This window comes from Xiphophorus maculatus, chromosome 12, assembly GCF_002775205.1.
Source record: "Xiphophorus maculatus strain JP 163 A chromosome 12, X_maculatus-5.0-male, whole genome shotgun sequence".
NCBI classification, from domain to species: Eukaryota; Metazoa; Chordata; class Actinopteri; order Cyprinodontiformes; family Poeciliidae; genus Xiphophorus; species Xiphophorus maculatus.
Genome location: NC_036454.1, coordinates 24388330 through 24415808, shown reverse-complemented (window position 1 = coordinate 24415808; position 27479 = coordinate 24388330). Strand labels below are relative to the sequence as shown.

The following is a 27479-nucleotide window of genomic DNA, read 5'->3' as shown; positions in this document are numbered from 1 at the left end:
ACCGTAGACCAAACATGCTACGTATATATATATATACATATATATATATATATAAAAATGGGCACACTTCCTTATTTCAGTCCTAGTTGTTCTCTGAAAGGAGTTAATGAGTAAAGGTATGCGGGGCGACTAAATGTCAGCATGCTTTTCCGTGGCGAAGCATTTTAATCTCTTTTATTAAAAACATAATGTCAGCCAAAACACACACAGCAGTACAGTGAATGGAGAAGGTCATTCCCCACAGGGGCCGCTAAAACGAAAACGAGCGCGCTTGCGCTACTGTTAGGCGTCCGCTGAATAAAAGGGTCCACCAAACGGCACAGATTTCCTGCCGCGGGTCAGCGCCGTGTTAAATAATTGTACTAAACACCGGCGGTTCCACCCAGGCATTCAAAGTGTACACAATGCCGAGACAACCACAAATAATGCAGTTCCTCCTTTTTCTGTCCGTGTCCTGTTTTCTTTCCTTCTCGCTGCGCCCTGAACTTGTTTATTTTCATCTTCTCCTCCTCCTCTTCCTCTTCTGCCCATTAATGCTCCTCCAAATTCAGTTCTTCTGTCTGGAAAAAACAAGCCCTGTCTTCACAATCTTTTTAATCTTTCCTTTCCATTTTGTGACCCAGTCATGGCAGCCTGTGATTGGCTGAGTTCAATGCTTTAGGTTCTCCAGATTTAAAGGATCTGTGTTGTTTACAGCTTTATGGACACATAACAAGACTGAAGTAACTGAAGTTATTATTTTTGGACCTAAAGAGGAACGATCTAGAGTCAATGCACAGCTTCAGTTATTACAACTGAAAACCAGCGATCAGGCCCGAAACCTGGGAGTAGTAATGGACTCTGACCTGAACTTCCAGAGCCACATAAAGACAGTTACAAAGTCGGCCTTCTATCACCTGAAGAACATTTCCAGGATTAAAGGACTAATGTCTCAGCAAGATCTAGAGAAACTAATGCTGGCGTTCTCACTAAAACCAGGAAGATAGAGCACATAACACCAGTTTTAAAGTCCCTCCACTGGCTCCCTGTAGCTCAAAGAATAGACTTTAAAATACTGTTGTTAGTTTATAAATCACTGAACGGCTTAGCACCACAATATATTAAAGATCTGCTGTTGTTGTATCAACCTTCCAGACCTCTCAGGTCTTCCGGTTCTGGTCTGCTCTGCATCCCCAGAACCAGAACCAAACGAGGAGAAGCAGCTTTCAGCATCTATGCACCACAAATTTGGAACAAACTTCCAGAAAACTGTAAAACAGCTGAAACACTGACTTCTTTTAAATCTCGACTAAAAACCCACCTGTTTAGGATTGTATTTGAAATGTAATCAATTACAAATTTACTGATGGAACTTGACTTAATGTCATGTTTTGATTGTTGATTCTATGTTGCTTTGTGTTTCTGTGTTTGATATGAGGTAAAGCACTTTGAAATGCCTTGCTGCTGAAATGTGCTATACAGATAAAATTTGATTGATTGATAACAAGAGCACTATATAGCACAACTTCTTTCGGCTGCAGGGTTTCATCTGTCATGTCACAATAAAGCTGATCTCATTAAATGTTCTTTTTTTGTTGTTGTTTACGAAGCAAAAACAAAGGTAACTTTATTTGACGGGGTGTGAATAAAACTGTCATGACACCGTCATAAACATGACATAACACCTGTCATGGACATGAGTAAGCCTTTATGAATATTTTCATAAAGTGTCATTCGGTAAATTATGACACTTTTAATACAAAGTTGACATTATTCAAAATGTCTTCATTATGTCAACTTGACATTAACTTAGACAAAATTGTCTTTGTTATGACAATTTGATATTAACCAATAATCATCATATGTCATAATAGTAGTCATAATAACGTCATTAAGTGTTATTACACTGTCAAAAACGTTAACAAAACAGTAATTATTGCTCCCTACCTGAAATAAAGTAGAACAAGTAGGACCAACAATAAAGATTTCATTAAACTTTAAAAACAGTCATTTAAAAACTCCTCTTACATCAAGTGGAACAAGTAGCATCAGTTATGACGATGTCATTAAGTGTTATTACAGTGTCAAATGTTATGTTAACAGAGTCATTTATATTTTCTCTTACCTACATAATTGTTAAAGTTTAATCAGTAATACTTTTATAACAAATTTATGTCAGATCATGATTTCTTGGTTAATGACAAGTTGTCCTAACAAAGACATTTTGAATAATGTCAACTTTGTATTAAAAGTGTCATGATTTACTGAACGACACTTTATGACAACAGTCATAAATATTCATGAAGACTTACTCATGTTTATGACAGGTGTTATGTCATGTTTATGACGGTGTCATGACAGTCTTATTCACAACCCGTCAAATAAAGTGTTACTAAAACAAAACTAAAGTTGAGAAGCTTTGCCTAGAAAAGTAAGCTCACCCTTGCTGTTTCAGTGACATTTATCACTCTCGATCAATTCATTACTGGCAAGCGTGACTTCCTCTACAAAAGAAGTCATTCTGCTAACTGGCTGATCTGGAGCCTGCAGGTGCTTGTTAACACAATGTAAAGAAGAAGAAGTGACTTCACATTTTTACAATTTTTAATCCGGGAAGGAGTTTAAAGCCATTTCCAAAATATCTTAGACTTATTACTTTACAGTGAGAAAAATTATCTAGATATGGAAACATTTTTCTTAACTATCAATCTTAACAGGAGTTGAGGAACCTAAAGATTCATCTCAAGATTAGATCATGTTTTTGCTTTGAGAAATGAAAGATTTTAAAGAAATGTTAATACAGTTGATAAAACAAAGAGGAAGTTGGGTTTGTTTGGAAGTGTCAGGAAGATGTTGGCAGAGTTGCACCTGAATAAACTGAAAGACTTGCTAAACTATGTCTTTTGGAAAGAGGAGACCAGTATCAGTTTAAGCACATTATACTATTAAACAAGGTGGGGAAAGTGCAATGATTTGGCAGCCATAAGACCGGCATATCTTATACCAAAATATTCTAGAGTTACATTTAAGGCAGTATATTAGCATATCTTACTGACAGAATATTTGCTCAGCTGAGTCAAACAAGTTTTTTTTTGTTTTTTTTTATGAGTTATAAGTATGTATATGAAAAGGAACCCAACCTCGCCTGCAAACATGCAAATATTACTCATTTTACTCTATTTCTAAGTTATGTTGTTTGTGTCTTACTAGCATCAAGCTAAGGTTTTAGATAGTGTTACTATTTCACCTGCTTAAAAAAATATGATATATTGACATTCATGGTTTGGAACCTAAAGGAGCAAAAAAAAAAAAAAAAAAAAAAAAACAGTCACTTTTGTGAATACAATGCTGTCATTAAACAAGTTTCCTCAAGTAAACAGTCCCAACTAATCAATGTGCTAATATAATCTATAAAGAATAAGAATCAGGTATATTTTATGCAAAAAGGTTTTGAAGAAAAAAATACAAATGCTTTCTAATCTGTGCTAAATCAGAAATGTCCCCCTCAATTTATATGCAAATTTTATATTTTAGTTCAAAATCTTTGAGTTGTATCCCTTGTTTGCGTGCACAAAGGTGGTGAATAAAGCTAATTCTGATTTCTGATGTGATATTATACATAGAATAGAATAGAATAAAATAGAATAGAATAGAATAGAATTACTTTATTCATCCCAGCAGGGAAATTATTTTGCAGTTACAGCAGCATAGAGACAAGACACACAACAACCACCACTGAGTAGCAATTGTAGACAAAGTAAAAATAAAATATAAAATATAATATAAAATATATATAAATATATGTATACATATATATATATATATATATGTATACAAATATGTATACAAATATACATGTATAATTATTACTATTATACATGTAATAATAGATGTTATAATATGTTACACCCATTAAAAAAAACAACAAATGATGATGTAAACATTCTTGTTTTTAAATGTTTTCTCTGCTATACTGCAAACCATACCTAATTCTTGTTGTACCCCTGATGCATATCTGGCCAACGAAGGGGAAAATATGCTGGCAGGAAATGAGAAATTAGACGTTAAAGGAAGTTTACAGAAGAATTAGTTATGTCAACAGAAAAAGAACCACAACGATTTTATTTAAAAAAAAAACAGAGACAATCCCTCCCCCCCACCTAACAACAACTTAAAAACATCCATATGTTTTAGTCAATGTAAAGACTGCCAGGAACTCTGGGGCCCTGCTTATGAAAACCAGGCTACTAAAAGCATGAACGTGCTTGTAAAAGTCTATAAACCATCCTGTCTTCGGCGCTCTGTTTATTTCCTCCTTTATTAAACCGTCTTGCTCTCTCATGGCCTGTCAAGTTACATTTGAGCTGAAATATGCGCCGCTCTGTGGATTCCCTCCGCACAGGAACTTGTCGGCCTAATTTGTTCCATGCACACAGTGCGGTCGCCGCCCTTTATTTATGTTTCTGCTCAGCCGCTCTGACATCACCGAGGCACGTCAAGTGTAGCAAAATGTCAGAGAGGGAACGACATCAGTCGGGCACAACACCGGGAGGGGCGGGGCGGAGGGTGACGAGCGGGTGGGTGGGGGTTACCGGCATCCCAAACATCTGCGTGTCGTTATCGTGACCTTTCTGCAGCAATGTCCTCCCGCTCAATTTAACCCAAGACGGAGCGTCCTGCAGGGCCCGTCCGTTCGCACACTCAAACAACTGCCGAGCTGTGAGGTTATGTTCCTAAAGCGTTGACACTTAAAAGGATCTGAGGCTGCTGAGCCACGTCCACCTCCGCTTGGCCTCCGCCCCGAACATGAAGTTAAGATTTTCACATGGCCGTCCAGACGAAACCACATCCTTAGAGCCACACTGTAAACCCAGCATACAGTAACTCCTGCAGCAGAAAGCGACGTGAACGCGCCGGTAGAGCGGAGCGCTGCGAGTACCTCGTGAGCTCCTCTCTACGCCCACGCCGTGCAAAAAGTGAGAAGGATTTTTGGTCGATTTTTGCACTCATCTCCTGCCTGCGCTGACCCCCTCGTTTTGTTCGCAAAACAACCAATCATCCCTTTTGTAACGATCCAACTTTCGCTTCTTCTCACATCACCTCCTCTGTCTAAGCTGTTAAATGTCGGCGTCGTGGTTGAGTCATCCTCTGGTGGTCAGCGAGGTATCGGCAACGCTGAGGCCTACCAACGCAACCAGACACTGATTCAAATGTCTTTGTCCTCGCTCGCTCTCCTCTCTCCCTTCCCTCCAACTGCGCGTTTCTTAGAAATGCATTTGCATGGGGCCTGCGGGTTAAGAGGGCAGCTGTTCTTGAAAATGCAAAGCATGGGTGAAAAATGCACAAGTAAGTTATCAAGGAAAGACGGAAGAGGTTGCGTTGGCACTCAACAACATCCTCTTCCTGTGTGTCAGGGATCCGCAGAGAGATTCTGAGCAACGTATGCCTTTGCTAAGTCACAAGAAGCGCCTCGATAACAAAAGAGTCAAATATCAGTCTGCCGCTGCAAGTCAGAGCAGAAGACACGAGCTGACAAATCACACCTTTTTAGATTGGGCTTTTTTTCCCCCATGCTGCAACATGAGTGAATGTTCTGCAGCCAGAAGTAAATAAAGACGATACTTTGCTGCAGAAAACCACTTTATTCTAAGCGTTTTAAACCCACACAAGCACAAGTGCTGCATATTTATTTGTCCAGACTCATTTATCAGTGCTACCAACCTTCCTATGTTGAGTTGAGATAGTGTCAATCTCAAAGTAAATCCATCTGTTCTCTGGAGGCCTCTGAGGTTTATTGGAGAACATTAATGAACAAGTACGATTACGAAGATCCAGGAAAACAGCAAGCAGCTTGAGGTTTAACCCTACACCTACAAGAACAGGAATATCCACCTAAACTGACCCATGGAAACTCTGGTAGAGCTGCAAACATTCACAGCTTAGGTGGGGGGGTGGGAAAATCGATCAACATAAGTTTTTACCCACAAGCATTCAAACACAACAATAAGCTACTGTATGTTCTGGAACATAGCACACTGCATTTAAATATAAAATACTACTGACTTTTAATTTGTATTTATTTATGTAAGTTTTGATTTTGCATGTGTCTTTCATACTCTTTTTCTTACTATAATTTATTATGCTGCCATTGAGAAGTGCCAAACTTCTCAATGGCATTGTTATTGTAACAGTGACAATAAAAATTATTCTGATTCTGTACATTACGAATATAGGCTACACCCTGAACACACCGTGCCCACAGTGAAACACGGTGGTGGCACCATCATGCTTCATTTAGAATAGAATAGAATAGAATAGAATAGAATAGAAGTACTTTATTCATCCAAGCAGGGAAATTACTTCGCAGTTAAAGCATAGAGACAAGACACAATAACAACTACCACTGAGTAGTAGTTGTAGATAAAATAAAAATAAAATGCTATAAATTGTAAAAATATGAAATGCTGTTAATATAAAAGCAACTTAAGAGCAGTCCTTGCAAAGATTTAAAAAAAAAATGCAGATATGTATATGTAAATATATGTACAGCAAGTGTGCCACAGTGCAGTTGTGCAAAATCGGACTGATTAGTGCAGAACAATGATTTAGCTTTTATTGTACAGTGAGATGGCATGTGGCAGGAAGGATTTCCTGTATCTGTCCCTATGACAGCAGAGCTGGAGCAGCCTATTTGAGAAGGTGCTCCGCTGTCTGTCCACTATGTGGTGGAGAGGGTGCTGTTTATTGTTTATTTATTTCAGCAGGGATGCAAAGCTGGACAGAGTTCATAGGAAGATGGATAGAGCTAAATGAGAAAACAGGAGAAAACCTGCCAGAGGCTGCAGAAGAATTGAGCAGGAAGTAAAGTTTCACCTCCCAGTAATTCAACGACCCTAAGCAACAATGGAATGAGTAACACTCCAAAGGTCATGTGGCTGTAATATCAGTGATCTGATTACAAATGCACACTACACTTTTTAGATCTTTATTTGTTAAAAAAAAACAAAAACAAAAAAAAACATCTTTACAATTATGCTATGGTTTCTGTTGGTCTTTTACCTAAAATCGAAATAAACTTACACTGAAGTTTGAGGCTGTAAGTTGACAAAACAATATTTCAAGGGGTATGGATCCTTTAGCAAAGCACTGCGCTCGACAAAACCTGATTATCGAATGGGTTCGGTTTTTTGTAAAGCACTCCCAAGTGTGTGTGGTGTGTGTGCCACAGGAAGCCGCAGGAAACGTTGGCCAGACCTGAGCCGAAGGGGAGGACTATAGCAGGAAGACGCTCTTTGTTGACCTGTTCCAGCATGATGTCATGCTGCTGCCTCTGCCCGGGGTCCTCATTATTACCATCCTCAATGAGCCTCTCCTTCCACGTATCCCTCATTAGGATCCATAATAACAACGGGATGATTTGGCCGCAGCATCTGCAAAAAGCAGCGGTCCGTGACGTCCAACGTCTACCTGGTGACACCAGGTCATTCTTTCGGCAGCATAGGGGCGAGGAGGCGGGGGGAGGGGGGGTGTCCACATGGTGATCTACTTAAGTGAGGAGGTCATAAACTCAGAATCAGTCACAGACAATAAAGAGGAGATGGTATCAGCTGCATGGATGCTAGCGCACAGCTGCTTTCCCATAGAGTTAAAGGGACGACCAAATCTAACTGGAACAATGTGGCTGCGTTTAGGACGAAAGCCACTCATGTGGCAGGGGAGCGTGATTCAGACACTGGGTAGCATATTGCCCCTCAGATGCGATATTTGCTCAAAGCTTTATGAAAAACTACACAGCTGTGCCTATTATCCTGCCCTTATGTCCTTGTAAACACCAGAGCTAAAAATAGTGGCTGGCTCAAGGGCAGCAGCGGTGGCAGTGTGTTAACACAGAGTCGGGTGGTCAAACCAGTTTGCGATCTCCGGCCTGGGGAGGCCGTGTCATCTTCAAGCGGGAAGACGTTGAGGGAGAAAACTTCCATGCGAGGCTGAAAATGTGTCATAAAAAACATGCAGAAGGCTGGGTACATTTCCTGTCTGGGAACAGTCAGGTGCCCAGAGTTTCCTGCTCTATAAATAAAATCTGGAATGTTATGGTGGGGGTGGAGGGCATTGAATAGAAATTATATAACACATAGGGCTGTCCGATCAAAGGACTACACACACACACACACACACCAAACACAGTGCTCAAGGCATGCTGGGTAATACACACTGTTTGCTCATCCATAAAGGTCCGGGATGACTGAGCATAGTCCATATGAGGCCAGCCTTAATAGGCTGCTTCTTCACTCTAACAAGGTGTTGTGCTGTTTGGTCACCTTTGCGAGTATTTTCATATTGTGAATGGTACGGCTCTGTCATCCCAAAGAATGATCTTTATTTATTTATTTATTTTTATTTGTTCCAGTTTCACTGAGGAAAGCCCTCAAAAGCAAGGGAAGTGGAGCTGACTTATCAACCTGATGGAAAAAACATTCACAAGAGCAGCAAAAAGCCCCTCCCTAAAAAAAAAAAAAAAGGCTAAAGTGATTATGTGTCCAATTTAAGTTGTTTCTGTCTTCCCTATTTGTTCCCACACGCACCTACACATACAGTTTGTTACTTGTATCATCCCTTTGTTGTTATTTCATGTCCTTTTGTGCCTAAAGGGCAACATTCTTTGAAAGAAGGAAATAATAAAAACCTTTTTTAGAGCTTGTTGTCTCCTTATGTGAGTTGAAACTCTTTGGGGAAACAGCATTTTTAAAATTGTCTGTGTCTCAGGGGAAACTTGCTTCTTACTCCCCTGTGTTTTTTTTTTGTTTGTTTTGTTTTTTGTTCATCTCTGTTGCACAGAAGGCCTCAAATTAAAGCGGGATTTACAGCGTTTTAGCAATATCAGGTCCAATAGCCACGCTACTGTACACCCAGGTTCAGCCTGAGTAATCCCATTTGTCCGATTGCTCATCAACACAAAAAGCAAATCAACCAATCAGATGACAGTAACTCTGAGCAAGCTTAATGGCAGCATCAGGATCAAGACGAAAGCGACGTGTAGCTGGATTTGAATATGGCAAGGGTGTTGGTGCCAGAAGGGCTGCTGAGTATTTCAGACCCAGATGATGTCGTTTTTACACACAATTTACAGAAAATGCTTAGAAAAAGAGAAACAGCACCAGCTGTGTGGATGAAAATGCCCTGATGATGTCAAAGGTCAAGAGGAGGATGGGAAGAATGGTCTGAATTTCTAGAAAGCCAACAGTAGCTCAAACAATCACTTATTACAACCATTACAACCAATAATTGGATTATTCCAATCCCAAAAATTTCCAATTTTTGGGATTGGAAAAAACGTTGCCTCGTCCAATGTGTCATTAACTTGCAGGAATAACATTAAGTACCATGTGTTGTATCAGTAGCTCAGACTAGTGGTGGTGGTGTAATGACATGCTGGATAGTTTCTTGGCAGTTTATGCCCATTACTACCATTGAACATATTGTTTACACACCACAGCCCACCAGAGTTTTGTTGTTGACCATGTCGGTCCCTGTATGACCTCAGTGTACCACTAGACTGACGGCTACTTCCAGCAGGATAACGCACCACGCCACAAAGATCAAACAAATTCCATTTGGTTCCTTCAAAAACATGACACCAATGGTTTATACAGACACCAGGTCGTGATTAAACAAAGAATCACTGAGGTGAAGAGGAACATCATCAATGTTCAGTCAGTACATCCGCAGTAACTGAGTGACGACTTCACGTCAACAAGGACCAAAATCTCAGAGGTAAGTTACTGAAACCCTGAATTTATGCCACAGAGAATTAAAGCAAGGAAGAAAAATTGTTCTCCAAATTGAAACCCTATACAGGAGTCCAGGTGTGTAAAGTAGACAGTCTGCTTAGGGCCCTCTGCTGGGCTGGGGTGGAACTGAGAGAACGTGGATTGACTCGTGACAGTCTGACTAATGGGCTAGTGACACACATAGACAAAAACAATAGTCCAACTGAAAGTAGGCACCCAAATGAAACAAATTTTAGTAGTTTTTAATAGTTTTTATCATAGCTTTTCTCATCATCACAATACTCCCAAAAAACATAGTGATAAAAGTCCATACTGCACAGCCCTACTATAGAATCTGTTCCACTTATTGAGTTACTGAAATAAATGAACTTTTCCAAACTATTCTAATTTACTGAGTGGATCTGTCTGTATAGTTCTGCTTTCTGAAACGCACCAGCGGTTTACTGCTGAGCTAAATAGTTGAATCATTTATGAAATCCTCGTGTTTTTGCAGGACATTTACTGTCAACCGTTTTGCACTGTCCAGCATTTTGCCCATCATTCAGGAAGCTGAAAACTTAAGAGCATTGATTATTTGATTAAGGCACATCAAATATTCATGGGCCGATCCATTACTGAGATATGCCAGTATAGACGCAAACAGGAAAGAAAAGAAGAGAGAGAAATTGCAGGGTAAGCAATCACCCGCAGCCAAACAATAGACAAAAGAGACTTCTACTGTAGTTGAGTTGTCGCATGCATTCTTCGACTACCTCAGCAACGAACTGGTGAAATTCAAACGCTTCTGCATTAGCGTTGCCTTGTAAGCCCACCCTGGCCACTTCTTCTTCAATTATTTCCTGTATTTCCCAGAATGCCACTCCGCAAAACCCCCGGAGAACAGGCGTGAACTTGTTGCTTCCAGATGAGTTACGTATACTGTATGTGTGGGTAGAAGTGGGAATAACAATAGAGATAGTAGGAGCCAGAGAGCTGATTTTTTTTTTCCACTCAAGAAAAAATGAGTCACACTCCTACTCAAAACACAGCGAGCCTTGTGCAGCGTTGCCGATGGAGAAGTAGGTACCTTGGCCTCTTCGCTGCTTCACAGCATCTGTGTAACTCAGGTAAAGCCTCGGCTTTTTCAGCTGCAGAAGATTCACTTAACAAAATAAGAAACAACGGAATACTGCTGCAGAATAAGAGTCTCGTGTTTAAAATTGGTTCAAATCGGTGTTCATATGAAGCTTGTTTGTTATTTCTAGGCAAGAAATAACAAACAAGCTATATTTATAAAATGTATTTTAAAATATATCCCAGGTATATTTTACATGATATTTTTAATAAACCCACATTTCTGTATTAAAAATGTGATTTTTTTTTTTTTTTTTTTGCTGGTGTGATGTGATATTCTAACCTTTAATGTCATATTTTTATTTGCGTCATAATTAAAAGAAATAAAGGCTTAAAAACATCAATCTGTGTGTAATTTATCACAATCTCGTGTTGCATTGAGCCTATTAAGATACTGAAATAAAGGCATTTTTCTAATTTATTGAATTTGGCTGTATATACAGAACCCTCTATGCAAACTCACACTGAAAATCTTGTAAAACATCAACTACAGTACCTTCATGCAACATGGTGAAGGGGGCAGTGGGCAATTTCATCAATATGACTTACAGCGACACTTAACTTCCTTTTGGGATCAATAAAGTATTTTTGAATTTGAATTTAAATAATATTGGAAGTATTTATAAAAGATCAGATTTATGTCTTAGAATTGTGATTACTTTGATAGAATGTAAATTCAAGCCCACTGACGAACCAACTAGTAACTAAATTTTATATTTAGTTACTAGTTGAGTCCATTAGACATTTATTTAGGAAATCCTGTTACTTCACAGAGTCTATGCACTCTGGCACATTTCCCAGGCCCTTAGGAATTGAAACAGGCCCGCAGCATCACAGGTCCTCCACTGTATGTAACAGTGTGCATGAGATGCTTTTCCACGTGTTTGGTTGTTTAATTCCAACCAAGCACAAAGGGAGAATTTGTTGCTGAAATCAATCGTAGTTTCATCTGACCGGTTAAAAACCCAGCACCAGTTAACAAACAGCACATGCTTTTGATGGTTAAAAAAAAAAAAAAAACTTCTTTTCTGATGTGTCGTTCAGAATAACCAGTCAGCTTGCAGATAGTCTTATAGAGACTTGGTGACTGCAATTAGTATTTTGCTTTTTTTTTAACAGTTGGCTTCTGAGATTTTATTTACCTTCACTATCCATCGTGCTCACTGCGTGTGGAAAGGTAAACATTGGTCGTTGTCTCTTCTTGTTTGAGACTGGTTGTTTTAATCTAGCTGATTATTGCTCTGACTGTATACACACAGTATGGGCAAGCTTAGGCCAGTAGCTTGTTTCTTGGTAAATATTTTCTGATATAAAGATCAACTTGAATCTGTTGTGTTCACTCCTCGTTTCTATTTTAAAGACGAGCTATGGGAAATGAGCCTCTGCGTCACATCATATATATTTTACCTCAGGGGAAAAGGAAAGACATACGGCTCCTATTCTCACCATCTACTTCAGTTAGGTGTGCCATAAAGGTGAAGCCTCTGTAACTTTGCGTAGTCTGCTGCCTTCACATAAAAAGCATTCCCCTTATATGAGGATGTTTATGCTCACAACATGCTATCTGTAGTTATTTCTGAATCAACCGACCTGGCAATCTGAGTTATATTGAGTCATAAAATGATCACATGGGGATCATAAACACTGGTGAAGCAATCCAGTAGCTAAAAGTCTGAGTGTCCTGAAATGGTTGTGAGGACACGGAAGTCATAAAGAGCTACGAGTTTACTAATCAACCTGAACCTCTTTTTCAGCGAAACGAAGAAACAAATGAGGTGTATCGGAGTGAATCGCCGTTTAGTGATGTCTATCTTTCAATGAGGGTCTTTTCCCTTTCCAGTGGCGCAACAGGCCCCTTTGTTCAGGCCCATTTTTTTTTTATTATGTTTTGTTTCGTCCATGTTAAAGCAAGGGAGAAACTTTGTGTGTGACAAGACAAACAGGAAGGTGGCAGGTGGAGGATCAGGCAGCACACTAAAAATCAACGCCACAGCTTTAAATGCAATTCCAGTCGGCGTCCCGGGCGCGTTTGACCGGGTTTCTGTTAGCAATAACAATAGCAAGCTCACTTGGCTTGCTAAGACTTTCTCTGGCCTCACATGATAAAGCAACAACTCCTCACCCACCCATCCCTCTCTCTGCTGTAGTTCCAAGATACTCTTCATGAACATGAACACAAGTCGCTTGTACAGAGAAAAGCCTCATGACTGTTGTTTTGCACATACCTCTTTAGAGTAACTAATCAGTTAGCTGCAGTGTTTGGGCTAATCTGAACATCCTGTCAGGCAGGCCAGAGGCATGATCGCACTGTCCTCAAATACAACATCATCGTATTTGGATCTGGAGTTATACGGCAACATTTTGTGGTTCCAACACCACAAGAGATGAAAAAATACAGGGTTTTGAATACTTTCAAAGGCTGATCATGTATGTGTTCCCTTCACCTTCAGCTCCACCACACAAAGTTAGCTTTTCTACTGGAAACTATAAAATGTGCAATGTTGACAGCCGATGAATCCAACCAAGCCCAGTATGAGTCATGAAAGTAAAGTCGACCATTGTGTTTATTTTCGCACAATCTCCTCTCTTTGAGCTATTTTCTTACGTAACCATATGGTCAATTACACGCCCATTAATCAATTGTGTTTGCATCTTTTATTGGTCCGAATTAGACTTTCAGTTCCGTCTGCGCTTGTTTCAGTTTCAATTAGTGTAATTTGCGGCGATCCGTTTTGTCGTTGCGGTGATGACAACGCTCGAAAACAACAGGCCCAGATGATGAAAGCCCATAGGCAGTGGAGTAGGATTCAGTCTACTTGGCCAAACTTAATAACCCCAGATCTGTTACAGCAATTCAGGAAAGGCATCTGAATGCAGCAGTGCAGTTTTTTCCCCCTTACTCTCATTCACTTGGACAGGCAATGACGTTCGCTTGCCTGGTCTGGAATCTGCGACTGCTGCCAGCGAGAGTTGTGAATGGGGTGGCGGGCAGCACCTCTCTCTCTCTCTTACACACACACACACACACACACACGCACACACACACAGAGCTTAGGTTCGACTGCACTGATTTGTGCTCGCGCGTCACAGTGGCTAAGTTCAGGTTACATTTAAACAAAGGAATTCATCCCCACGCCCCTCATCTTTTAACACACGGACACATAAATCTACAGCATACCCTGATATTAAACCTCTCTCTGGCTACATGTCGGCATTAAACTCTGAGCAGAGCAAACAACCAAACAGATCTCACTAAAAAAGACAGAGAGAGAGAGGCGGAAAAGAAATCCATTTTAAACCTGCAGGAAATTCTGTTCTTTTCTGTCTTTTTTTTTTCTCTCAGCTGACAAAACTCAAGAGTGTTACAGATGAGAACATCTGCATTTCCTGCTGCTTGGACACGGTGATCAGAACTGTTGGCGGTCAGATGATACAGGGATGACCACGCTGGAGACGAGGCCGCTTTGTTTCACTGCGTTCATCTTGCGCAGGGACTGGATATTGCCAGAAGGATGAAGCTCGGATGGCTGTAGCCCACTCAGTTTGTTATGTAACGATCAATTTGATTAAATAGCTTATGGGCTGCATCAAACTGAAGCCATGTAACACAATTTAGGTTTACGTAAGGCAGTGGTCACCACAAAAGGTGGTTCAATACGACCAGAGCTGCATATTTTTGCCCATAAAGTGGTTGAAAAAAAACGATGGTACAGTACAGTGCTGAGAAACAAAGCATGGCCAGGAAGGCCCAATGTGTGAAAGTAATTGATGCCTAAACCTAATAATTGGTTGTGCTTTCATTTGGCAGCAAAAACTGCTATCGAGCATTGAGATATAGCCACGGAGGAAGTTTAACCCTCTCTCTTCTGTACAGAATTGCTTTAATTGGAGTATTTCATGTGCATTTGTGCTACAGCAATCAACTTAAGGTCCAGACTTTGACTAGGCTACTCTAAAACCTTCCTGGTGTGTTCGGATCATTGTTAATACCCTAAGTGACCTTCTCATCCAAGGTTTTCCAGTAGATGAAGGATTCACGGGTCACTCAGTGACTATAATCCACCCAGGTCCTGCAGTACTCCCAGACCATTTCGCTGCCATCAGCAGTTGTGATACTTTTTTTCTGAAACGTCGTGTCAATTTTACGCCAGATGCAGAATTACGCACACGGTGGAAAAGTTCCACTTTTGTCTTCTCGTTTCGCCGAATTTTTTCCTGAAAGTCTTGGAGATTTTCAAGGTGTATTTTTTTGTCATATGTTAGATGTGGTTTTGCATTCTTCTGGTTTGCTGCAGTTTGAACTCTTCTACAGCTCATTACTGAATCATGACCCCGACTGAGGCATGCGAGTGTTACAGTGCTTTAGATGTTATCCTGGGATTTTTGTGAGCTATGAATACGCTCTTGTAGTCATTTTGATGTGTTGACTACTCTGGCGAAATACTAACGCCGTTTCATGTTTTCTCTCCATTTGTGAATAATATCTCTTAATGTGATTCCTCAGCATCCCAAAACTTTAGAAATGACTTTATAACCCTGTCCAGACTGACTTCATGATTTTTTTTATTGTCAGCTTTTTTATTTTTTTAGGTTAGGGAATGATTTGTTGCTTTTGGTTTACTTCTTGTTCTCAGACAGGTTCGGTCTAAAGTATTTTTTGTATAGGCAATATTCTAGTTAAACTGAATGTGGTTCATTATATAGGCAATTATAACTTCAAACAGGGCCAGGTTGGTTTAGAAAGCTTTTTTCCTCTTACAAAGGAAATCCTGATTTGAACGCTTATTTTTACATTTTCTTGAAGAAATGATCTGAATCATTCAAATGTGACATCGAAAGCAAAAGCAGAAGACGTCTGTAAGGGGGCAAATACTTTTTCCTTATCTCTCTGTGTCCAAGGAGCAATATTTGGTCGACAGAGCGCCTGCTCTGCTGGGTGCATCAGCAGCTTTTTAATTCTGTGCATGGCTGTCACTCACACTGTTTTACTGATGCAGGATGTGTGAGGACGCTGGCATAAACAAGCCAAAGGCTGCAGTGTAAACTGGGCCTTCCTGTTGTGCGTAGCTGGGAGCTTTCTGGACAGACAAGGCTTGCCTCTCCCTTCAGTTCCAGCTCGAGATGATCGCGCATAAACAAACAAAGATTTACATTCTCCGGCCCGTTGCTAGTCCACGATCCGAGGTGAACCTGTGCCTCGCTCGCTCTGCCACGCTTTTGCATGAGGGAGACGCTCCCGGCACACGGGGCGGTGTGTGTGGGAGGGTAGTGGGGGGGGACTGCAGAGCACTGGCACTGGGCCTTGTAATACAAAACCTCTAATGATTCTCACTGGTAAACGATTTGACCAGTAATGGACTCGCAACAACCTGCGACATGTTTCGGTGAGGGCACGGCTGCAAATCAGCTGGGGCAGTCTCACACTGAAGCATTTATAGAGACGTTGACAAAGCTGCTCAGAAACTTCAAATATTGCCTCAGAGAGGCCGTGTTTTTCCTCGGAACGACGGGCAGAGCGAGTCCCGGCAGAGCAGCGGGGACGAGCCAGATCTGCTGTGGGTCATTAGCTGCTCTTATTAATTCATGAAGCTAGATTCTGCCGGCCCGTTTGTTCTCCGCTGCCATTAAAGGAGCACGCAGTCCGATCCATACGCAAATGTGCTTCTGATACCTCCTCAGCTTTCTAGTTATTTGCTTCATGATTCCTCCCAAAACACTCTCTGTCGTCGCTGCCAATATCATTACCTGGAAGGTAAAGATGGAAAAGCTGCAGAAAAGTTCACCCAATAGGTAAACTGGGAAACCACGTGTGTCTCCAACCTCAGATGTGTAAATGAGGACCCTTCGCCAATGCACTGGCTTTAAATTCCTCATGGTGAGCGGAATGATGTATTTGGTGGATATGAACTTGTTTTACAGAGATTTCCAAGGAAGAGGGATGCTGGAGTTGAATCAGAAACTCACCAAACAATGGTTAACAATTGTGAGTGTGTGAATAACATCAATTGCTGACATTAAATGAAAAGTCTGAACCTCCCAGTACAGACTGTGTCACTTTATAGCCACAAACTTCAAGGTAGTTTCTTCGATTTTCATAGATAGACAAACACAACGCAGAGAAAAAGAAAGCTAAGTGATGCACACATTTGAATTTAAATATGATGCAGAATCCTGAAATAAACATTTGTTTTTGGTTTAATTTAACACTACATCCCATAAAAATTGTGAAAAAGGACAAAATGGGAAAACAGACGTTGTTACGTGAAGTCTAGACTCCAATAAAACTGAATAACTTGTGTTAGAATAGCCAGACCTATATAATCTGCGGCGATGCATGAAAACCGACTGCAGGTTAGACGTTTTGCAAAGAAAAAGCCTCATGATTGAAAACAAGGCATCTTCCTAGCATGATGCTGCCACAACTGTGTTTCATCAACTGTACCTGAAACTGTGTTTCTGTGAACAGTATCGACTTTTGGAAATCGTTGTTCACAGCAATCTCCTCTGAATTAGTGACAGTTTTCACTGTAGACGGTGAAATCTCCAAATGATTTGTTCTCCTGATGTGAAAAATATTTTTAGGATGTACTCCAGTTACTGACCTGCTGTGCTTATTTCACAGAGCTTTATAGCATCCATTTAAGAATTTGGCGGTATTTCTAATTATCAAAGTGTTTTGGGGAAAAACAAAATGCTATGGGAACATTATAATGCCTCTTTAGTATTTTCCTATTTTTGTAGAGTTTTGGTTTTTTTTGAGGGGGGTGGAGCTCCGCAATTTTGCGTAAAGTTTTTTGCTCTCAATTTTTTACTTATGGACCATTGTTATTTTCCGTAACTGTGGCAACAAGGTGTTTGGTTTTTTTTGTTGCTTTTCCGTTTACTTTTTACAACAAGGCACATCCTCAAAGCTCCAATAAATATCTTAACTATTCATGGATTAACAGTTCATGGATGCAAAGCAGAATGAAAACGCAGAGAGAGAAGGAAGACTTTCAAACAATCTCTGCCGTAGATAATAATAATAATATTAGGCGAGGATCAATAATAATATTAGGCGAGGATAGGCGAGGCGCCAGAGAGACTCCATCGTCTCTCTGGCGCGGCTTTCGAATCAAATGACCAGACAGAGGTTTAAAAAGGAGCAGCAAAAGCAAATGAGGCGGATTAACAGTGTCTGCCAACAACTGATGGCATCGTCCAGGACATGTTGCTGTGGAATATCATCTCTCCTGCCCTGATACTGAGCTGCTGTCATGTCACCAGGGTCATGGGACTGAGATACAGCAACGGGTTTACAGTCAGAGGCTTTTTCAGATTACAACACTGACTGCTACAGGAGATTCGCCTGCCCACAGAATCACCATCCACTGTGACTTTTGGAAGGTGCTTGAACGATGTGATTTACAACATTTAATTTCCCTTTGGGAGTAATTTTATTTTTTTATTTTACGGTCTTCTGTTCTTGTTTACATTTCACACTCCCATGTCACCAATCTAGTGACAGATTCATCCCACTTAAGGAGAGAGTATGGAAATAAAAAAATTAAAAAAAACAGCTGACGACAACAACAAAAAGCATAAATGCAAAACCTGCAGAGACCGACACACCGATTCCTACAAAGAATACAACCAGTTCACACTCCACGCTTAGATCCGGGCCTTCCTCCTCAAAAGGAGGAGATCATGGACCCCGCTATCAATTCAGACCCACAGTTGAAGCTGTATGTGGCCTTCTCAAGACATTTGACTCTTCTCCACACTGACAGCCAGAGAGCCTCTCTTTGCAGGCCCCCCCTTGCATAGATTTCAACACCGGTCACGTCATCGGATCGCCATCCAAACGCCAGCCGCCAGCCTACACTCATGTATTCCCTGTGCAGAAAGGAGTCATTTCTCCCTGCCTCAATGCGCGCTTCATCGCACAGAGACGTTGCGAAAGGGCGCCTTCATTTGCACAGACGGCGAAAGCGGATGTGTGAGGCAGACCCCCCACCATCCCCACTCCCCTTTACATATGTGTTAAGAGAAGCGGAGTGGAGGGAAGGGCAGGAGGGGGGCAGAAGATCAGTCAAAAATCAGAGGGAATAAATCAACCTGCGAGGATGATTAGAGTTTTCATTTGACAACAAGAAGAGAATATCATGGTTGTGTTTTCATGTTGTCAGTTATGTATTGCATAAGCACCCCCCCCCCCCCCCCTCCCTTCCCTTTCCCTCTCTCTGTTGCATCTGTAGGGTCTACCTGAGCCTACGATCCGCAGGCTGATGCTATCTCTGCGATCATTCCCATCTTTTCTGCACACTGAGCGCAAAATGTCACCCAGCCGGAGCCTGCTTACCCCCCAACCCCCCACCCACCCCCTGTGCACACATAGCTTCTTTGCGGATTCGACTTACCCTCTCTCGCTTTTAGCAGTACAGTGTTGGCTACTATGTTCTCCAGCTCCATCAAAAAGAGGAAAATCCTAAACGCTGAGCGCGCGAGCGGAGGGGGGCAAGAAGGGGGTGGGGGTAGGGGGAGAGATAGAGAGAGAGGGGGGGAGGGTTTGGGTTACTGGAGCTTCTGCAGCGAAAAACAGCGTCCTTCAGCCGGTGCCGGCGGCGGGGATTGTTTCCTTCACTCCTCGTCGAGATCCGCGCAGATTTCTCTCATATCAAAGTCGTAAAAGATAAAACAGGATGACATAGGTTTGCTTGCAGTGTAAGTTGGGCATGGTTCTTGTTGTGGGCTGGACGTGCGGCGCTGCATTTCTACTCCAGTCCCCCCAAAACCATTCCATGCGTAACACGGGTGCGAAATGATGTCCGAAGCGGAAAACGGCCAACTTAGAGGATCTGGACGCCAGCGAATCGGGGGTTATCTCGGCGGATCCTTTACGCCGACACACCAGGGTAGCACCAGCTTTACAACTGCAGAGGTTGGCTGAGTGCACCCGAGAGGACATCGGCTCGGCTCCCCCCTCCTCCTTCTGCTGGTGCGTAATCCGCGTAGGCTGGGCCTCTCTGCCACAGCGGCGTCAAGCTGCAGGCATTACAGCCGCCAGATTATGCATCAAAATAAAAGCACGTACAAATAATACAAACACACCTCGACTGGGCCAGGTTTTAGAAAAGGGATGTGAGGGGCAAGAGAAGGCCCCCAAAATGTTTGTTTTTTAAATTAATGCGTATAATATGCTGTACTTTATATAAAACTCATATGAGATGAATTGATTTAATATTTGTGGGATTTTTATGAATGTAAACAATAGTAAAGTATTTGGAAAATTATGAGATCATGGTAAGTTGTTTGGGAACAACATGGAACTGCTGCATTAATTCTTCTATAGGACTACCTATTGCAGTTCTCTATTGAAGTTCTTAGTAAAAGAACTTCTCTGTAGTGGATATGGCACCAAACTGACTTCATTACACCCTGCAGGATATAGTCGTTTTCAGATCTTCAGTGGATGACCAGCAAAAATAAAAAGGTGACAGCCCTGGAGGTGCTGAACTATCTTCGATCATGACAGTGACATACAGAAGATGTGTATGAAGTGTGAGCAGTAATCAGAATTCAGGTCAATTCTGATGATTCTGATTATGAATCATCAGATGATGAAAACACTAGTCATGTTCCTCCAAGCAAGATATTTATGTCAAAAAATGGTGAAATGCATCAGCCTTCATCTCCATGTAAACTCCAAGGAAACTATGTGCTGAAAACATAATAAAGGGCCTACGAGTGTGGCAATAAATCATGTCTTAAGATATCAAGTCATGTCAAATATCATTTATATCCTTCACAAAAATGAATCATCTACTGGTGTCACAGCAATCAAACCCTTTGTCTGTCTCCATAGTATTTTGACAATTTATCTTTGGCTCCGAGCTCCAATGTGTTGAGGCCGGAAGGCCTCTTTGTCATCACCCTAATCTTTAACTCGATCCACAGATTTAAGCTGTGGCTCTTGCTGGTTGCTTAGGTTCAGTCAAAGGAAACATGTTGGTAAGATCAGAAGTTTACTTTAAACATAAATCTGACACAGATATAAATAATTTTGGACTTAATGTTAATTAACATTATGTTATGTTAATGGGCCTTTTTAAAAAAAAAAAAAAAACTCACATCCTGACACTCATGGGTCTATATTGAAATTAAAGCTGGTTAGTGGCCCTTTTCCTTAAGTGCTAAGGCAGACAGACTTAACAGTTTTGAAACTTCCCACTTTGATCCATACCCTGAGGAATCCACAGCTAAGCACATAAAAGTCTTTTATCTGTTGATGTGAAGATGTAAACGCTTGAATGCCAGCGTGGAGCTTGAAAATGGAATGAACAGACAGCCATAGTCTAATGTGTATCATTATCTCTATTGTGTACCTCTTTGTCTTATTAATGATGAATTATGTAAAATGACAAATGGTCAAATGATTGGGAGTGACTTTTCCTCTAATATTGATTTTGGAGGAAACGCACATTGATCTTCGTAAATGTAATTTCTAAGGGCATCCAGGGATGATTAAGGACCAGGGGCTATTAGCCATCACTTCGATCGCACTTAATGCTACTTCCTTTGTTGGCATCACATGTCAAGCCAGGGTTCTACCTCAGTCCTTATGGGAAGGGGGGCGTCGCAGCCAACTGCATAGAGATGTAATGGAAATAACTGCTAAATAATTTTAGATCTGACTTTTAACTTCTGTTCTGCCTTAAAACATAGCCATCTCAGTTGTAAAAGTATTCACACACCTTTAAGTTATTGACATTTTCTCTCTTAACTATAATTTTGAATGTGTCTTTTTGGAATGTTGTGTGTTAAATCTACACGCAGCGGTGAATAATTATGAAATAAAAAAAAAGATCCATAATTTTCTAAATATTTTCCCAAATCTAAAAAATGTGCCATGCATTTCTATCCAAGCTCCTTTACTCTTGAGAATCTCACCGACTGCCTTCAGAAGACACATATTTACAAAACAGAATGCAACGCTGTATAATTTAATCTTATGATAAATCCAGACGTCCTTTGATCTCAGTTGTTTCTTAGGGAACATTAGAGAACAAACAGCATCATGAAGACAGGCCAGGGAGAAAGAGTTTGAGAAGTTTAAAGAAATAGAAAGAGTATGGAGCTACATTGCTGCCCAATAAAATCAGGGCTGTCGAATTTCCGACCTCATCCTTCTACGTCTTCTAGGTGAGCATCTGCTTCTACACACACAGATCCAATACTCAAATCACTAGCAGAACTCTGCTGAATGTAATGAAGCTATTTAATTCAGGTAGACTGGACTATAAACTGCTCCAAATGTTTGCAGGACACCTTCCTGTGAGAACTGGAGCTCGGGATCCCTAACATACACTGACAAGAGGCCCATGGTAACACTGGAGGAGCTGCAGAGATCCACGGGGAGAGTCTGGCAAGGATAAAGTTTACTAAAGGGTCTTTGAGAAAGAGGTGTGAAAATATATGTGGAAATGTTTTCAAGTATTTTACAGAACTAGGCAAAAAATACTTAACTCTTCCCTTTAAATTGAAAAAAAAAAACTATTACAAAAAAACTGAAGTTAAACACTAATTTGCAACTTTTATTTTGAAGACCTGAGGAAATCACACGCTTTATAAATTTACTTTAGATCTCTCAGGGAACCTTCCCTTCACAGACAGGCTGTGTGTCTCTCCCCTGCATTAAAACAAGTAATGATACTAATGACATTAAACATATTGAGCAGCGGAAGAGGGCAAAACCATGTGGCAGTGGCAATAATTGGTTTAATAGTTGGCTGCATGCAAAATTCGTCTCCCGCACGGGAGCTCTGTTACACGATCATCATTAGTCCAAACAATTAACAGGCGGATTATTGACTGATGAGGGCAGATAGGATCGATCTATCCGGACGCAACAGGACACAAGCTGTCTGATCCACTGATCTGCCTAAATTCAATTGCCACAGTGAATGATGCTTTTTGCTTGTAGATCTGCAAAGTCCCGTGTAGGAGGTCACTCTGCAGGACGCACCCTGATGGGTCATTCTAAAAATAAACTGCTTTTATAGCAATGCATACATCAGAGACAGAGGAACGATTAAATGATATGATTATACGTTTTCTCAAGCAGCTCCCATAATGACAGACTAATTCTTTTATTTGAGAAAGTAGTGCTCATCATTAGCAGACCCAGACATCCTCAAACATGAAAGCTCACCACATTGTGACAAAATACAAAGTGCTTCTATATACTCAAATCTACTAACAGTAATTTGGGAAAACAACTTTTTTTTTTTTTTTTTTTACTTTACCGCTATGATCTTGCAAAACTGAGATGAGCTGATCACATTTTCCTCCCAATACTTAAAATAAAAATCGACCAGTACAGTAAATAGATCCAACTTGAAAATTCTGCCCACAAAACACAAAACTCCTCGGATCAAAGGTACAAGTTGCCAGTCCGATACAAACTGAGAAAAAGGCTCGTGAGAAAAGAAAAACGAAAGAAAGCTGCTTTAGTACTCGTCCAAGTTATCCGCTTTGGGAACGGAGAGGCCTCGATCCTTCAGGACCTGCAGCTTGACTTTCTCCGTCTCCTGCTTGGCTTGCTGCTGCAGCCGCTGCTCCTCTAGGATCTCTTCGATGGAGACCTGCTGCAGGATGGTGTCGCAGGGCTTATCCACGTCCTACAGAAAGACACACACTCCACGTCACAGCCCAACTGTTTATGATACCTACAACTTCACTAAAGATCCACACGTTATGTTCTCTGCTTCTTCAAACACCGACTCCCCAACTGTTCTGCAACTAATGTTTCATCAAAGGGGGCCAGCAAAGAAATCATCAGCAGCACTTACACCCGTTTATGAGCAATTAAAAAAAAATTTATAATGAGAAACACGACTGATGAAATTAACCTAAAATGGTAAATGAGACTAAATCAGACAAAACTCTAATTCAAAGGGATGATCATGTTAGTATCACATCCATACACTTGATCTAGCCTTAATTTAAATAGGTTACACATTAGATAGAACAGTAAATGCGGACAGAACAATAACCTCCATGTTTACCGACACCTCTAGCAAATATGTAAAACAAAATCCTTAAAAAATATATTTTTTTATTGTAGCAGAATAATCTCAAATCAAACTACATGTTTAATTTAGCACATTTACTTGAACACAAGTACACCCCCCTGCTCTCACTGGCACCCCCTGCTGTTCAGATTTTGTACAACGACCTATGCGACAGAAGGGCAATTTTTCTCTTTAGATATTAGATAGCATACAGAGAAATTGTAACTACTGCTCTTTACACAATCCGTTTAGGTCACCAGAGTCCTTGGTTCTCTATCTTGCTCTCTTCAGCTCACTCACGAGGTTTTTTGTTTTGATTTGGGACTGTGATGACCTTGGAAGAAGGTTAATTTTTGCCTGGTGATCCATTTTTGCATTTGGCCATATGTATTGAGTCATTATTCTGTTAAAAGGCCAGATGATGCCCTATCTTCACCTTTTTTTTTATAAACATGAAGGGTTTTTTGCGTCCTTGAATGTCAAGCAGTCCACGAATCAACAAAATCTTAAGATTTTGATGGGCTTTTGGAAGAGAAGGAAGCAGATCCTCCACAACGAATGACAATCGGCATGATGTGATTTTCCACAAATTTATTTTTAACACTACACACACACACACCTGCAGTGTGTGCTGCACAACAGATCAACCTTAGCCTCATCTGACCATGGTTCCAGTTAAAAATTACAGTGGAGTTACATCTAGTATGTTGGAGAGAAACAGCTTTTATTTTTTATACTCATTTCCTAGTTTAATAGTAGCTCTAACAGTGCATACGGACCAAGTTTAGCTTAGCGGCATTTTTTTCCTTATAGAAATTTTATGATTTGAACAAATGTATGCAGCCCCATAACGTAAAAAAAAAAAAAGAAGCCTGTTATCTACTCTTTCACACTTTGAAGCGTGGCAAAGAGAAATGTCCCTGTGTGTCATGTCATATTTTTACCTCAGTAGAGCAAAGTCATAGATTATTAACTGGAAGTTCCTTGAAACTTCATTATTTTTTCAAAAAGCCAGGATTAAAAATAAATGCTTCAGTTACCTTATGTTTATATGAAGTCTTAGGAGTACCATTTGTAACTTGTATTTCTTTATGCGTGACTGTTTTCTGGCTGAATGAATGTAGTCAAAAGAAAAGCTGGATTTCTTTTTCTGCATTTCTCAGAGATATGAAGCTCACGCAATAGAAAAACAAGTTCATTTAAAGGCTTTTTACACATCTTTATCACCAGTGATAAAAATAGTGGAGGGCTCTGCATGTTTGCTACCAACAGTAGTCATAGAAAGCATTCTGAAGCTAATGTAATAGTACAGGCTGTATTATTGCCAGTACACATTTAGGACTCAATACATGATGTACATTTAGAGTGTGACAAGCGTCTGGCTCTATGACTCAGCCTTGCTCTGTGCGTTGGCCTAGAAATCTCTACTACTATTTTCTGTTTTCAAAAGTGTCATGTTTTTAATCTTGCGCTCACTTAAAGTATGTTCAATATTCAAAAATAAAATCTTTTTCTGTAGGGTTTGGACTTTAGACTGAGTGTTTTCAACTTAGTTTTTAAGTGCCTCACATGAAGACAGATTACAGGAGCAATAAAATGATATTTTCTTAGCTTTTTAAAGTTACTAACTCTTGTTACCTTCTGCTTATATAAGCAGCAGGTTGCGCCGAGCAGCCAGTTTTCTAACATGCTCCAATAGCTTTTTTTTGTAGATGTTTTTGATGGCATTCCACATACTCAGCTTAATTGAATAAAGAACACTTACAAGTCAATTAACTGTGACAAATACTATCCAGGTCAATTATTGAAGCTCATGTATTGGACATTTGAGAATAAAGATTTTAGCTTTTAATAACATAAACCTGCTTTAATTTTTTTTTTAAAATACAAGGATACCTGGAAATTGAACCTATATCATATCATCACAGTCATGAGACTATCACACAGGAACAATCTTAAGTCACTTTTTTTAGGTTTGTTGCAGGACTGACTGCTACCAGAGATCCGTCCTGCCCACAGAATCACAATCCACGACGACTAACTGGAAATACTTTAAGACCTTTAGTTGTTCTTTGGGGGTAAATAAATATTTTGTTTTATTGCTGAATTTGAATTGAACTTGTATATTTTGGCAAAGAAGCTTTTGCAAATATTCCTACATCAGTATTCCAAATGAGGTGTTTTGACAGACACTTACTGCATAAGCTGCAATAAGTGTCAAGAACTTGTAAATACAACTTAAAACGTACATTACATTAAATCTATTCTCTTACAATCGAGAGAAAAAAGAATAACTTTGTAGTGATACATGAAATCATGATCACCTTTTTCTATATTCTTAGCCACAAAACAAACTTATGTTACCGCATCATCATTGCCACCTGGTAATATTTTTCACCTCCTCCACTGGGCTTGAGTAAAATTAGCCTAACACTTGACCAGCAGCATTTTTTTTTTTTTTGGTTTAATTTTGCAATAACGCAACGCTGCTGGACACCAGTTTGCGTCATAGTAACAAACAAAAAGAGCAAAGTAAGAATGCCAGTACCATCTCTCCAAGCAGGACTACGTTCTCCCCTCTCACGATGAAAATTCCTCTCGGGATGTCTCCAAACTTTTTCCCCACGTGGATGCGCTCCACCGTCTGGTGAAACACTAAATTGGCTGAGAAACAAAAGCAGGACGCATGTCAAGAGAGTTGTCGGTAAAACATGTAAAAATGGTGAACTAGTTAAGCAAACTGAACTGATTCGACTCGATTATCTAGTGTGGAAAAAACAAAATCAAAGTGGAGCTGATTTAAAGAAGCTGTACCAAACTGGTCGATGCTCCTGAGGTAACCAATCAGAGTCCTGCCGTCTCGGAGCAACACCAGGTGCTTTTCTGCAGGGTAGAACCGAACACGAAGCGCACTAAATTACACATTTAATGTGCATACAAATATTTCAAGTCTCTCCGGAGAAAGCAGAATGTTCTGTGCAAAGGAGGAATAATTGATGCTTCCAGCTTACTGTCGATGTCGTCAATGAGGCTCGCCGTCCCTGGTACATAGTTCATCTTGAGCTTCGGTATTTTTTTTTTCACTTCCAGCACATTTATTTACCGTCAAGCCATGAATATTTCAGAATATGTTTCTCTTAACATCTGCGCAGGAAGTGCCTTCTTCTTCTACTACTACGTAACGTAGGTTGCCATCATTTGACTTGCATTACCGCCACCTTCTGGTTCAAGTAAACGGTACTTGCTACGATAAAAGTGAGTACATTTTCACCTTGCTTGTAGTTATGAATATCTTACTACGAGACTGGAAAAAACCACACAAGTATCTTAATATTTCACTCTTTCCTTAAATTGTATTTCTTTTTTTCTTACCTGGTATATGTATTCCCTCTGGTGTTTACAGTTTTAACTCTACATCCCTATTTTTGTCTGAGTACTTAATTTCCAGCGCCCACGGAGAGTGATTCTATAAACATTTGTAAAAGTAGGGTTCAAAAAGGAAAGGACAAGCAGGTTTGTTGAATTTCCTGACTCCAATCTAACACAA

General features: G+C 40.4%; 2 protein-coding genes across 3 annotated transcripts in view; both read right to left on the bottom strand.

Moving 5' to 3' along the window:
- The window catches only part of LOC102233865 (G protein-coupled receptor kinase 5-like), a 40012-nt gene extending 20161 nt beyond the window's left edge, over positions 1–19851 (bottom strand). For both annotated transcript variants that reach the window (XM_023342987.1, XM_023342988.1), the window contains exon 1: positions 19280–19851. In XM_023342987.1, coding sequence (XP_023198755.1) covers positions 19280–19331 — 52 coding nt within the window. In that variant the 5' untranslated portion in view covers positions 19332–19851. The remainder of the gene's footprint in view (positions 1–19279) is intronic.
- Positions 19852–22427: 2576 nt separating this feature from the next.
- On the bottom strand, positions 22428–27099 carry lsm1 (LSM1 homolog, mRNA degradation associated). Its single transcript, XM_005808974.3, has 4 exons — positions 26944–27099; positions 26747–26815; positions 26481–26596; positions 22428–23539 (listed from the first exon to the last, which is right to left on the bottom strand). The coding sequence occupies exons 1-4, from the start codon at positions 26987–26989 to the stop codon at positions 23369–23371; spliced, it is 402 nt and encodes a 133-aa protein (XP_005809031.1). The 5' UTR covers positions 26990–27099; the 3' UTR covers positions 22428–23368.
- Between the last annotated feature and the right edge of the window lie 380 nt (positions 27100–27479).

Excerpts from the sequence above, each read along its gene's own strand:
- lsm1 (XM_005808974.3), bottom strand. The coding sequence starts at position 26,989 with ATGAACTATGTACCAGGGACGGCGAGCCTCATTGACGACATCGACA. Across the intron at positions 26,597-26,746 it reads CAGGAGCATCGACCAGTTTG|CCAATTTAGTGTTTCACCAG; the intron begins GTACAGCTTCTT and ends TTTGTTTCTCAG. Across the intron at positions 23,540-26,480 it reads TAGTCCTGCTTGGAGAGATG|GACGTGGATAAGCCCTGCGA; the intron begins GTACTGGCATTC and ends GTCTTTCTGTAG.